A 14,489-nucleotide genomic window follows, 5' to 3' on the forward strand; every position below is an offset into this window, starting at 1 on the left:
ACCACCGCGCCAGCGTGAAAAGGGGAGCACCCTTTCTCCGAGAGGCCGCGGGATAGTTTTCGCTCGCTTTTTTAAGCTTGAGGGACGCTGTTGGCGCGCGCGCGATGTTTTGCAGGTTTCACTTGTAGCGCATTCTGACTTTTGATTTCAACATCGGGTCTATTATTCATGTTTCCATATATTAAGCACAGTTCCCTGATGGTTAAGTTGTGGAGGTGTGGTATAAGCCTTATGAAGAATCTAATTATAATCAAGTCTCACGGATAGTCCTTTAAGAGTTAATGTATCATCGCGTCAAAAATTGGTTAAGATGCTACACGATTATTTTTGCCGCCTAATGTGACCAGCAACGGAACCTATAAATGTATGACTGTGTGTGTATATATATGTGTAGCCACCTTGCCCAGCAAAGGAGTGCTTTTTTTTTTGCCACAATCTTCCAATGCTTTTTTAAAAAATACATCTTTGTTCTACGATGAAATCGAGGTTGCTTGGGTAACAGAGGCAATGATGCCCTAAAAACAGGTGGGCAATGAAAAATTCTTGTGCTTTCTGATCACTTTGTTTTCTGCAAAATGACAAATAGTTAAGAAGCGGATCCAGATAGTCCACACAGAAGCAACTATACTAATGAAGAGAGACGCGGGCGGACTTGAATGAATATAAGAAAAAAAACAATTAGCAGAATGCCTAGTTATAGCTACGGAAATATTGCAAGCGTTCTGTTTGTGTGCCATGAAGCCCGATTGCCTAAATGCGCTGAAAATAAAGCGAATTAAAAAAACAAACAAGCCCTCGATCCAGCATATTACCTATTAATTTAGAAAATAGTTTTACCAACGGAACTACGGCGTAGCCGAAACCACCCTCTCCTGAAACATCTGTTCCCCCTTTCGAGCATCTGATGGTACAAGGTGTTACACGGGGACAAAGAAATGGGCTTTTTCTGGGCTGTGGGCAGTTGGCGTCGTTTGGTGCTTTCAATCTAATTTTTGCCGATACGCGGCTTTTTTTTTTTAGGCGGGACAGCGACGTCGTCTTCTACCTGGGAGTGACGTCACCCAGGACCTTGCCTTGCCCGAAACCTTATCGAACGTGATGACGTCGGGCCTGGCTGTTGACATAGCGGCGGTTGCCATGGAACTGGGCCGGTTTGCTTGGCTAGACCTGGGAAGACTCAACATGGGGATTTCCCGGGAACAGGTTAGGAGCGCCCTAGATAAGGGAGGGCAACTGTGGGATATCCTGGTGTGACGCGGGAAGGAGGTTCCTTGAGGCCCGGAAAAGAGCAGGCTGGGTGGGGTGGGATGGTGAAGCTTGCTCAGGTTGCGTTTTCAAACGCTAGCATGGGAGGAGATGTGGTGGAAGTGAGGAAAAAGGTTGCAGACTGACAAATCACCAAAATCCAAATGCAGGTTAAAAGCAAATGATTATTTTGCAGTCTTGTAATAATCCCTTGCTCCAGAGAAACCTTCAATATACTCAAAAGTACCTAAATAAATGTGCAGGGGATTGAGTTGGATATGCATTATGCAACTTCCAAATGCACCAAAGGGCACATTTGCAATGGCAGTTAATCAGAAATTTCCACTCTGATATCCCCCATGGTGGGCAGGAGGATCCTAATTTATTTATTTAAGATTTATTTTATATGGCCACCCAACTCACTCTCAGTAACTCCTGGAGGCTTACAAGGATAAAAGCCCAATGCAAAAATAAATAAAATGCAATAACCTCCCTGTGCCCCGCTGGCGACAAGAATCAAATGCACCATTTGATGGGCGTCATCTCATTTCCATCTGTTAAATTGTTTTAATGCTTCCTGCAAAAATCGGGGAATTAAACATTTGCCATTTTTCTTCTTGAGAAGTCGGAGATACTCCATCATAGCAGAGTGTACCCAGTACAGAAAATAAGTAAATAAGGATAAGCCACAGAGAATGCAGACAACATTGTTCAATAGAGGGAGAGGTGAGCTGGTCCTGGCAGAAATATGCATTACCTTTCCTACATTTCTTTGCTATTGACCATTCTGGTAGAGATGAATAATAATTGAAATGCAACCCTCTTCAGGGGAAGAACTCTGCTCTTGATCCCTCTCTTGGACAATTTTCTTATATATCACATTTTCCATGTTTTCTGCAATTAACCATTTGGGAAATGAATATTTCTAATATTCTTATAAATAATAGTTTCTTCAAATAATCTTAATGGAAGAAGAGAATCTTTTTAACAGAGAATAAATCCAGCCAATATGCTATTTCTAATATATTTGCATGATAAATGTAGCATTAGGAAATGGAATGTAATAAGAGTCAAGAGTAGACTATAAACTAATTGCCTGATTTGAATGCAGGCTACTCTTTGTATTGCATGGGATATGGTCCACCAAATCTTTAGTCTTAACAACTCAGAGTCATTCTGGATCAGAGCTAAAGTCAATTTATTCAACTATCTGTTCTTTCAGTAGTCAACTTATGAAAAATTGATAAGCAGAGGCTCAATAACATTGTTATGACGTCAGCAACAGTCAATTGGGATCATATTATTTCTAATACTGGTGGGAGCAATGTAATTTCATGACCAACAATTGCAGATAGCCTTATCCTTCAGTAGTCCTCTCAATTGAGAATAAATATTCAAAAACACAAAAGGTATTGATACTAATTGCCCCCATTTAGTCTTGTGGAACTAGGATAAATCAGTCTCTTTAACCATTATATAGCTTATTAGCTAGAAGATGATTGATTTTGATTGTGTGCTATCAGGCCAGTATATCTGTAAGTGTAGACATAATTTATCTGCTAATGTTTATAAGTATGTCTTAAGAAACAAACAAAAATAAGACTGGTTAACAAAAAAATTTTTTTTCTTTCAGAGATTTCAGACTTGAGTATGGAGATGTATGAGATCCTTGGAAAAGTGGGAGAGGGAAGTTACGGAACGGTAATGAAGTGTAAACACAAGGAAACAGGACATATAGTTGCCATTAAGATATTTTATGAAAAAACAGAAAAATCTGTCAACAAAATTGCAATGAGAGAGATAAAATTCCTGAAGGTTTGCTTCTTTTATTTTTTTTGAAAATTAGTATTTTTAATAGAGGCCTATACAACTTGTAAGGGGAAAAAAGCAACATTAATACTATAAATGAAAAATAATTACAGGCATGGAAAGAAATACCTGATGCACGAATCAGTTGTTCACCAGCTAGTAGAGCTGTGGTAGTGATAGAACTGGCAGTGAGTCCATCTTTGTGCTGCCAGTGGCAGTTTATTAACTTTTTAAAAAATGCTGGTGGGCCACATGTTGTGTTAGGTGTTTTGATATTAAAATTTTGATTTATAACGTAGTAAATACATATTCTTTCCACTTTGGGTGTCGAATATACAAAATGTGGGTTCTTGCACTTCTGGAGGCTTCAACCATTGTTATTTGATGCTGTTGTAGTGTGTCTTTGATGTCTCTCCATCTTCTTTTGGGTCTGCCTTGTGTTCTTTGGCCTTCTCTTTTTGTATATGCCTTGTATGGTATAGAATCCCAAGATATTCTCTCCAGGTGAGCAAACCACTTAACCGGCTGTCTTTGTATGTAATTTAAGATTGGTTCTATTCCAGTTCTTTATCTTATGATCTCATTTTTGATTTTATCTCTTCTGGCCACTTCACAGCTTTCCTCAAACATTTCATTTCCTTGGTGACTAACTGCCACTCATGCTTTATTGCATATGTCCATGTTTGGCACTGATAACATAGGGTGGAGATGAATATAAATACATACTGGTATAAGTAAAGGGATTATGTTTATGCCAGAGTTATTTTTGTGTAAGCCTTTTAAAATTAGCATGCAGTTTTTTAAAAAAGAACACTCACCTGAAAGTTCCAAAGAAATTAATTACATTTATTACTGTATGCATTTATTATATTATGTGTAGCATCAAGGGCTGACTTATTCAGAGTTGGCAGTATTTATTTGTTTTACCGATTTACATTTTTTAAAATATGTGCTTAAATATTTTGAAAAATATATTTTTCAGTGAGATTGTTACAGTGAAAGTTGAAGTTATCCCAGCTTTGGTTTGCTGGCTATCCCAATGGAAGATTCATCTTGGAAAAACACTTTAAATTTATCCTGCTGCAGCTACTTCACATCTTCATGTGGCTGCAGCAAAATATGATTATGTTATGCTGTTGCTTTCAGTAGCTAATAAACATAACATTTAGAAATACACCAGCAACTATATATTAATTATATAGTATTTAATAATAGAATTATTTTTATTATCCCTCCATTTCCGAAACTTTGTTTCTATGAAAGGAGTTCCTTTCATACCCTCATGCTGTTTAACTTTTATATAAATCTGTTAGGTGAGGTGATCTGGGATTTGAATGTGGATGTTATTGGTATCCTGATTTTGTCCCACTATATTCCTCCCTTTTACTGGAGTTATATGCTGTTGCGCAGGTAAGGGAATAATGATTGGATACTCGAATGACCGAGACATGAAATTCATCCTGATAAATTGGAGGCTGGATAGAATTGGAGTTCTCAGATCTGGGCATTTGAAAAATAGCTTACTTAGATAGGATTACACTTTTGAAGACATCAATAACTTCGCTGTCTCTCTAATTTTCTGGCTGAATATAGAGACAGTTAGTTAAACACTACAAAGGCTTCCATACAAAGTTTCTTTGTTGGATCTTATTAAGCATTCTCAAGGTATAACAGTTATGTTGAGATTCATCTAATGTCCAATCTTTGCATAGTCGTCTTCATAGGGTGAAAAGATGGTTATCTTCATCCCATAACGATACAGCAAAGGAAGGCTCCAGCATGATGCTGGGGTCCGGGTAGGAATGAACAAAGGCTCCCCCAACCCAACTAAAGGTCAATTCATTGACCAATCAGGATTACAGATGTGACCACATGACATGAACTACATCTCCCATGAGGCATTAACTACATTTCCCATGAAGCATTCCCTTAAGGGGACAGCTCCCAATTCCCAACTAACTATATACTGTCTAACCAGCACAATTTTAGGGTATTTTTCATCAATTTTTGTCATTGAAAGAGCAAGTAACTTTGACGAATGGAGCCCGGTATATCTATTTTTAGTCAGGGATAGAATATTCATTCTCTGAAATATTATTTCTGAATATCTATGAGGTCATATTTGAAAGTGGCAAACTTTTCATATCGATTGAAAATACCATATTTAAGATCAGTGACTCTTTGGTACTGTCATACAAGCAAAAAGAAACGAAAGCTGTGATTTGTCACAGATCATCATAAATGGTTTCTCAGTTTCTTTTAGATTCTTCCACCTCACAGTCAGAAGTAATGTGTTTCCATTTGCACTGCTCCTGATCTTTATTTAGGAGATGTTGTGATTCTGGGAGCAAGTTTTAGGCAGCGGTTTTCAAGACTCTTTGACCAAAATTTACCCAGAGAGGATAGACCAAGTTTTCTCTTTTAGGCACTGCAAGGCACTGGTAGGGCTCACAAATTCTGCAGATCCTGGTAACAGCACATATAATTCCCATAAAACCGATTTCAAAAGAATTGCATTAGGTGCCCTATATTTATGGTAATAACATGTGGTGTGATATCTCTCCTAGAAATATTTGCCTAAATATTGGGGTCTGTGAGTCTGTCATCTTTGTTCCCTTATGGAAGCTGTATGTTAGGAAGAGATAAAGAGATTTTCAGTTGTGAAATGTTAAGTTATGAAATGACTCCTTTCATGGGCCACTCATGCTACATAGTGACTCCCAGAAATACGTTAATATAGGTGGTCCTCTACTTACAACCATAACTGAATCCAAACTTTCCATTGCTAAGCAAGGCGGTTAAGTGAATTGTGCCCCATTTTACTTTTTTTCCATAGTTGTTAAGGGAATCACTGCAGCTGTTAAGTAAATCAGGTGATAGTTAAGCAAATGTGGTTCCCCCATTGACTTTGTTGGGAGTCAGCTGGAAAGATTACAAATGGTAATCACATTTGGGACAGTGCAATTATCAAAAAATACATGCCAGTTGCCAAGCACCTAAATTTTGAACATGTAACCATGGGGATGCTGCAGTGTCGTAAGTGTGAAAAACCAACCATAAGTCGTTTTTTTCAGTAACTTTGAAGTCCCTAAAAGAATTGTTGTAAGTCAAAGACTACCTGTAAATAGTGTAACAATTTATAGGCTGCTTGACTCCCAAGAAATGAGAGGCTTTACAATTACATCACCATGATGTAAAAAAGATGTTGAGACTCTAGAAAGAGTGCAGAGAAGAGCAACAAAGATGATTAGGGGACTGGAGGCTAAAACATATGAAGAACAGTTGCAGGAACTGCGTATGTCTAGTTTAATGAAAAGAAGGACTAGGGAGACATAATAGCAATTTTCCAATATCTCAGGGGCTGCCACAAAGAAGAGGGAGTCAAGCTATTCTGTTCTGTTCTATTCTATTCTATTCTATTCTATTCTATTCTATTCAGTTAAGCGGGCAGATGAGGGTCCTCCCCCCGCCCCTCAGCTTGGCTTTCTTTGTGGGAAGATTCTTAAATTCAGAATTGGCTTTTGTGGGGTAAATTCCTTTTTTTTTAAAAAAAAAAAATTGTAATGTAGATGAAGAAAGTTTAAAGTTATTTTTTCATAGGTTATACCGTTAATGCTGATTTCCTAGTTAACAGTAGTGTTTGTGATACTTTATTAAATTACAATAAAATATATAAAATATATTAGCTTAAATTAATTATTATAAAAAATAGATGAACAGTAGTTTTCAAAAGTGTTGAGGGGGGTGTAGAGCACACACAATATTCTTTATTTGCTCTTTTGTTAACAGCAATTTCGTCATGAAAACTTGGTCAATCTGATTGAAGTCTTCAGACAAAAAAAGAAAATTCATTTAGTATTTGAATTTATTGACCACACAGTTTTAGATGAGCTGCAACACTATTCTCATGGACTGGATAGTAGAAGACTTAAGAGATATCTTTATCAGATTCTTCGAGCAATTGATTACCTCCACAGCAACAATGTAAGTACTTTACACAAATATTGTAAGTCCTGTACAGCAGTGATCCCCAACCTTTTTTATGCCGCGGCCCGGTACCGGCATCAGCTGGGCGCCGCGGCCCGGTACCGGCATCAGCTGGGCACCGCCATCTTTTTTTGATGAAAAAGTGCTTCCGGTGACCTCACCGGAAGCACTTTTTCATCAAAAAGATGGCGGCGCCAGAGCTTCGGTGAGCTTTTCTGGGTAGAAATGGCTTTCTGCCGGAAAAGCTCACGGAGCGCTGGCGCCACCATCTTTTGATGAAAAAGTGCTTCCGGTGAGCTTTCTACCCGGAAAAGCTCACCGGAAGCACTTTTCATCAAAAAAAGATGGCGGCGCCCAGCAACCAGCGGCCCAGTAGGACTTGTTCCGCGGACCGGTGGTTGGGGACCCCTGCTGTACAGCTTGACTACTGCAATGCACTCTATATTTAGCTGCCCTTGAAGACCTGCTAGAAGCTTCAACAGGTCCAGAACACAGCAGCATGAGCAGTGATGGGTCTGCCTCAGTATGCCCACACATACTGTGGTTTGCAAGCTGCACTGATTGCCATTTAGCCTTTGGGTGCAATTCAAGGTGCTGGTAATTTCCTATAAAGCCCGTCATAAGACCTGGTTACTTGAAGGCTGGCTGTTTCCCACAGTATCTGGCTGGATTGATTTAAAGTGGCAGGGGTGGTGTTCTCTGGGTTTCTTCAATTAAACAATGGCATCTCTTGGGATTCTGGAAGCAGACTTCTGCTGCAGCAGCATTTATTATGTCAATTTAGTATAATAGCAAATCACTCCCATACTTCCCCTTATGCTTCCTTTTACCGAATCTTCAAGATAAACCCGGTAGTTTTCCAAACAAATAAACAAAAAATGTTTGAGATTAAAATTTCCAGCTTCTTTCATATATGTCTTTTAAAATTCTATTTAGAAAATCCAACAAGGCAACAAACATCCTTGAGCCACAGAATTCATTCATCTGAGCTCTTGAATTAATACTTGCTTTTTCTATCCATCCTGTCCCAAACATTCAACTTTTGAACAAAGGTATAATTCCCTTGTTTTCAAGACAGGCTTACAGGAAATTGAATTCCTAATTAACATTATGTTATTGCTCCTTCCAGTGTATTAAAATAAAAGCTATAATTAAAAACCAAACATTATTTTAAATATGCTTTGTTCTACTAACAGAAAAAGTCTAGGTTTAAATAAAATGGAATATAGTGTTCCCAAAATGATAATAAGCAGGCTTGTTAGACCCTTTGAAAATAATTAAATGGGTGTCATATTAAGATCTAAGCATGTAACTTGCTTTTCAATCCTTCCTATTATTGCTTGAACCAGTATAAAGCTAATAATACTGACAATATAGATAGGCTTTAGTTTTAAGCCTGGCATCAGTTCAACTATTTCATCTAGATTTTTTTTTCTATCTCCCACAAGATAATTGAATGTTTTAGATATTCTTTTATTCTTAGTTGTTTAGCAGTCTGAACTTGTATTCTTGTTATATTTACTGAACTAGTTAGCCTTTAATATTCTGTTTTCAAACAACATATTTTTGTTCTTAAACCAGATTCTACATTATTCTTCTGCTAGGTCATTCACCGTGATATTAAACCTGAAAACATTTTGGTTTCACAAACTGGAATAACTAAGCTTTGTGATTTTGGATTTGCTCGGACTTTAGCAGCCCCAGGTGATATTTATACTGATTATGTAGCTACAAGATGGTACAGAGCTCCAGAGTTGGTGTTAAGAGATACAACATATGGGAAGTAGGTGTTTTTTTAAAAAATTACATATGGCTGCTCAATATGTATCATTAATTATTTTTAATTAAAGTACAGTCACAGAAAATATTCCAAATACAAAATTCTATAAACTTACTTGTGGTGAATTATTAATAGTAAAGGAACATTAGAGGGCGCCCTGATACATACTCTAGTTCTTATTTTGATTTTAAAAAGTTCTTGATTCAGACTCGACTCCTAGTAAACCTCTGGAACCTTTGTACAGTAACAATATGGGATGGTTTACCATTGCTTATTCTGGATTCTTGTTTATTTATTTGTTTGTTTGCTTTCCATTCCACCCTTTGAATGAAGGCGCCCATTCAAATACTAATCAGGCCCAACCCTGCCTAATTTCCCAGGTCAGCCAGGGGCTGTTGCTACATGCTGAAGTGTTCCTTTTCTTTTTCTGATAAAGACTAAAAAGTATTCAGGGTCAGCAATTTGCAGAATATCATAGACATAATCTATAGTTTGAAGAGAACTATAAATGTTGTGTTATGGTAAATCCTTGATTACAAAAGCACAAGTAAAACAGTTTCAAAAATTTGAGCTGGGGAGATTTGGGCTACATTAGGCTCTGCCAGATGGATGTACACACAAAGTTTGGTATCAATATGAAACTTTATACAAAAAATATACATTCCTTTTGCAGTCAGCCTTATGACTATATGAATATGATGATAGGAATGCTGCCAAACTCTTGTTCTAAAGCAGGTGGGTGAATTTGGTCAACTTCCTTTCATGGCAAGATTTGTAATAAATTATTTTAGAACATGTATATGACAAGAAGTAAACATTTGTAAGTTTAGTCTTTGTATTGTTGAGCACTTTGTTCATTTCCTGATCTTAGACCTGTGGACATCTGGGCTTTAGGTTGTATGATTATCGAGATGGCCACTGGCAACCCCTATCTACCCAGCAGCTCTGATCTAGATCTACTTCATAAAATTGTGACCAAAGTTGGTAAGTGCTGTTCTTAATGTTACTCACAGAGAAGTAGTAATCCGTGCAAATCTATTGGTCTAGAATAAATGCATTTAACCCTATACGTCTGTCTGTTCAGGCTTTGGGATTTAAGTTTCATTAAGGGGAATGGATGAATCATATTTCTTTATCAAAAAAACCAAAACACTTTCAGTAAAATTTTACTTGGAAAGTTCTAAGTGGCTTCAGAATGTCTCCATGTATTCTTTATGATACATAAAATAAAAATTAGTGTGAAGCAAAATAGCGTTAGTTTTTCCAGCACTTGAATTTCTGAACCACTTTGCTCTCTGCAGCTTTCTCTTTTATGCCCCCCCCCATATAAAAGAGATTAAACAGTTTATTGTTCATGCTATTTTACTTGCTTGACTTCAAATACAGATTTGAAGTCTCTCTCATTTCTTAACCTCTCCAAAGTCGTATTGGAACATACTGATCCCATGTTTAAATACTTCTTCACGTATTATTAATTTCAATTATTCAAATTATTCCAAGGTTACTCCAAAAGCCAGAAGCAAATGCTTTCTATAAATGTATATATAAAATTATTTTAAAATAATTTATATAATTAATTGTAGAACTGATCTAAGTATATATGTTATCTGTTTACTCCTTCCTTTTCTTTTTAAGTTTTATCTTCTATCAATTTTTACAATGTGTGGTCTTTGGGGCAGGGATCTATACACTTACACATTATATACTTAAAACTTATTTTAATTGACCATTGGGAGGAGGGATTGATCGTTAAATATTATAGGGCATGACATCACTCAGTAATGTGAAATGCAAATATCAATTGATACCAAGCAGAAGAATTTAAATAATGACATCATGCAATTGAGATGAATTACATTGCTTATGTTATTTGCATAAGAGTGTCATCATTAATCATCAGATTTTTTTATTTTGCGTGTACTAAATGCAAGTTGCCAATTTCCTTCAAAGCTATTTTTTTCCTGAGATTTAGAAATCTAGGTGTGTTGTTCTCCTTCCAGAGTTCTGGAAATGTTGCTTCCAACTCTGCATGGTTTAGGTTCCTCCCTCCCTCCCTATCCATGTTCTTTCTGTGGGAAAATTTAAAGAAAGAAAAGTCTTCAGCTTTTTACCTTATTTAACTTCAAGATGAGAGAATTTGCATTTACCTACAGATGTAGACAACATGTTGTCTTAGAGTTACCTTATGACAGGTAATGTTAGTTTGGATTTTCAGAAATTGCACTACTCAAGGTACCCCTTATTGTGCCTCTATGGGTACGTGTACAATCTGTAGGACTTTAAATAATTACTAAATACTCATTACAATGAAATAAATCCAAGGTCTTAGACAGGTGAATTTATTCCCATTACACTACAGATGTCCAATGACAACTGAGACTGAAATTACCATCCATAAGTGATGCAGTCTTAAAGTGCAACTGCACTGCTAAGCGATGGCAATCCCTGCAGTCCTGGTTGCCATCGTAAACTGAATTCCAAGCTAGTTATGCAAGACAACTGCTGCCAGTTCCTAGAACCAAAGTCAGGACAGAAGCTGGCAGGAAGTTGAAAATCCCAGGATAGCAGGCTGCTAAGTGACTGCTGCTGGGTGTGGGAGAGAAGTTCAGCTCCAGCTAGGGAGTGTACGAGTGTGTGAGAAAAGTGTGGATTGGGGAGGGTGTGTGAGACTCCAATGAGGGTTGGGAGAGCATGCAAGGGTGTGATTAGGGCTGAGGAGGGTAGGTGAGGGTGCAGTGCGGGTCAGTAAAGGTGTGTGAGGGTTTTGTAATTAGTACCTTTGGACTATGGGTACTATCTCCTGTTTGACTAACCAGCATTCCCCACATACCTGACAGTGTCTACTGACATCTTTCCAATTCCTGACCAGCAGAACCTATCTAGTATTCGATAGACCCTTCTTTGTTTCTTTGTATACATTGTCATTTCCTGCCAAAATATTTTTAAAAAAGTGTCTTCCCTCTGTTTTTCCACCATATCAATACTCCATTGGAGATCTCCAGTATCCAGAGGCTATCCCACCCCCCCTTGGAGGCGTATACATCCTTCCTTTCCCACTCAAATCGGGATGAGAAGGGAAAACATCTATTGCTTTTGAAACCTCCTCTTCCTGTTACATGCTTGTGCCTCACTAGTTATTCTTACCCCCCCGCCCTTTGAGGATATGTTTAGCCAGGAAAATCTGTCCATATTTGTAGTCAATGGGGCAATTTAGTACTATCACAACCATAACCACCATAGTTTCTATTTCACCCTTAACTTGTATATTTACTCTACATTGTAGTATAGGTCTACTATGGCCATAAACACTTTTTAAGTGTTCTTTGTCCACTCTTGGTACTTTCTTGACCAAGTAAGGACAAATCATTGATTTGCTTCCTAAACCTGCAACTGGGGTTCCATTGATCTTAGCTCACATTGTTATTTCTTATTCTCTGGATGCTTGCAACATGGCTGAGAAAGATCCATTTCTTTGGCAGATTTGACAATCCTGAAATAAGTGCCCTATCTTGCCACATTTATAACAGGACCTATTTATTCTTTGGTTTATTTATCCTCTCTTTTCCCTGCATACCTCCTTTTTCTGTCTCCTTTTTTCTTCCCTTTCCAACCTCTCCATGCCCCCTTCTAGCTTCCTCAGTTTTTCTGACTGCAAGATAATCTTCAGCTGAGGAGGCTGCCATTGTTTCTGTGTCTGAGTGACACTCTTGCACCCAAAATCAGTCAGGACCAGTCAGGATCTCTGGGAATTATTCCAAAATACTTTCATCCGTACTATGCCTATCTGGCTGTAATCATTTTCTAGCTAGGTCTCCCAGCCTTGCCTAGAGTTCTCTCACTCCTTCCTATTCTAGTTATATTCACGGAATCTTTGCATATTTTATGACTTCATAATAGTAGAGGATCACACCTCTTTTACTTTATTGTAATCCACCTTCTCCTGCCACCCTTGGCCATTTACATGACATTATTGCAAATTCAGACATAATTGAAAATGTCTCTGTATCTTCATCACACACTTATAGATGGATGGATTTTTATATACCTAACATTCTGTTTCTTGAGGAGGGAAAGAAGGTCCCTGTGCTCCTTTCTTTGAGCTTTTCTTTCTTTCCCCTTCCTTTTTCTAGGCAATCTCTACATTCAGCCTCCTGTTTTGTTTCCTCTTCCCTTCTTAAGAGATGGCTCTCTTTGCTATTGGTGGTAGTATCTCCTCATAATACTGGTTCATGATTCTGCTGGACTGGATTTGCTTAAGCCCTCTGCCTCATATGCTTCCACTGTTGGATCTGAATCTGTGTGATCCTCAGTAACCATTTCTGCCTTTTTTGGGCTGTATCTGCTGCCCCCTCGATGTGTCCCTGAGCTTGAGGGCATTTTTATGATTCCAGGGTACTAGGGATTATATATGAAGAATTATGTACCAAGTACTGGTCGCATTGCTTCACCTCCTTCGTCATGCACTTATTTGAATGTCTAAAGTATCATCTGCATACTTGGAGCATGATATTGTGATTTCTTGTGAGGAGTTCTTTCGATGATGACAACATGCCGCAGCATAGAATAAAAATGTTACATAATCTTTAAACACTTTACTCAGCAGTAGGCTTTTACCCTGGCTGTTATTCTAACTCCACCTTCTTACTCTGACAAGTTGGCTTAGCATGTAAACAGGTGAGGCTCAGTCCTTACAACAGCTAAAAATCTTAAAGTTTGTAAAATGGGATCCAGACCTTGCCTCTTTCCAACATTTTTTGTCTTTGTTGGGGTTTATATGCTTCCTTAGCATGACTGTTTCTTTTGTAATTGTTGCCATGATCCAGGCCAAGCTCTGCTCTTAAGCAGTTTTGGTATTGAGCATCCAAGCTGAATTCCAGGCAGGGATCAAACACAGATGGGCCACTTGCCCTGCTTTTGGTCTTGACAGTTGACCGTCAGCCATCTTGATTGCTTGTAGCTGCTATGTGTCTGGTTGTCCCTTTGCACTTCCTCATTGTCTAGATGCCCCTTCTTTGTGTGCTCTTCTCCCACTCACACATACAGATGCACATTCTGTGTTGGCTTTTCTTTTTTTTAGACTAAGGGGATGAGTGGTCTGTGGACGTTGGTACATTCTTGGAAAAGCCCAGGAGGTGACTCAGCTATCCAAATGGCATGTTGTTATGCCAGTCAAATAGCGCTGGGTGTGACCAGATGACCAACAGAGTTGCAGGTGTGGATATCTATAGATGGACATTGTCAATCCATCTCTCTCACCTGGCTGGAGGGAATTGAGCACTCATATTTCCAAGACTGTAAACCTATGTCCTTTTGTGGAAGGGGCTGAGCTTAACTTAGCCTCAGGAAATGGGGTGGGTGGCGTTTCTGCTTGGCTGTAACCACACCATTCAATGTTTTTATGCTGTTTCTCTAAAGCACAGAGAGCAGTTCTAATTCTCATGTGTCTTTCCCTTCCATTATGCATGTGATATTACTATATTTGTTATTAATCTGTCTAATCTCATGCTAATAGTATTATATTCTGATAAGAAGGTATACAAATATGGCTAAACACAAATAAATACAAATGAAACAATACAGGAGAATGGAAATAGCTGTCTGGAACATTCTTCTCCATTATACTTTCTTCTCTTCAATCCTGAATATGGGATGGTGGTGGACAAAATTG

General features: G+C 38.1%; 1 protein-coding gene across 2 annotated transcripts in view; it reads left to right on the forward strand.

Moving 5' to 3' along the window:
• The first annotated feature begins 109 nt into the window (after positions 1–109).
• The window catches only part of CDKL3 (cyclin dependent kinase like 3), a 40,434-nt gene continuing 26,054 nt past the window's right edge, over positions 110–14,489 (forward strand). For both annotated transcript variants that reach the window (XR_015747588.1, XM_026687282.2), the window contains exons 1-6: positions 110–525; positions 1,021–1,203; positions 2,879–3,060; positions 6,844–7,038; positions 8,646–8,824; positions 9,693–9,805. Coding sequence is in view for 1 of the 2 variants with exons in the window: in XM_026687282.2 (XP_026543067.1) it covers positions 2,896–3,060; positions 6,844–7,038; positions 8,646–8,824; positions 9,693–9,805 (652 nt within the window). In the remaining variant the exon portion in view is untranslated. The remainder of the gene's footprint in view (positions 526–1,020; positions 1,204–2,878; positions 3,061–6,843; positions 7,039–8,645; positions 8,825–9,692; positions 9,806–14,489) is intronic.

Source organism: Notechis scutatus, chromosome 2 (assembly GCF_049901735.1).
Source record: "Notechis scutatus isolate UNSWTSFEM ecotype Mainland chromosome 2, rNotScu1.2, whole genome shotgun sequence".
NCBI classification, from domain to species: Eukaryota; Metazoa; Chordata; class Lepidosauria; order Squamata; family Elapidae; genus Notechis; species Notechis scutatus.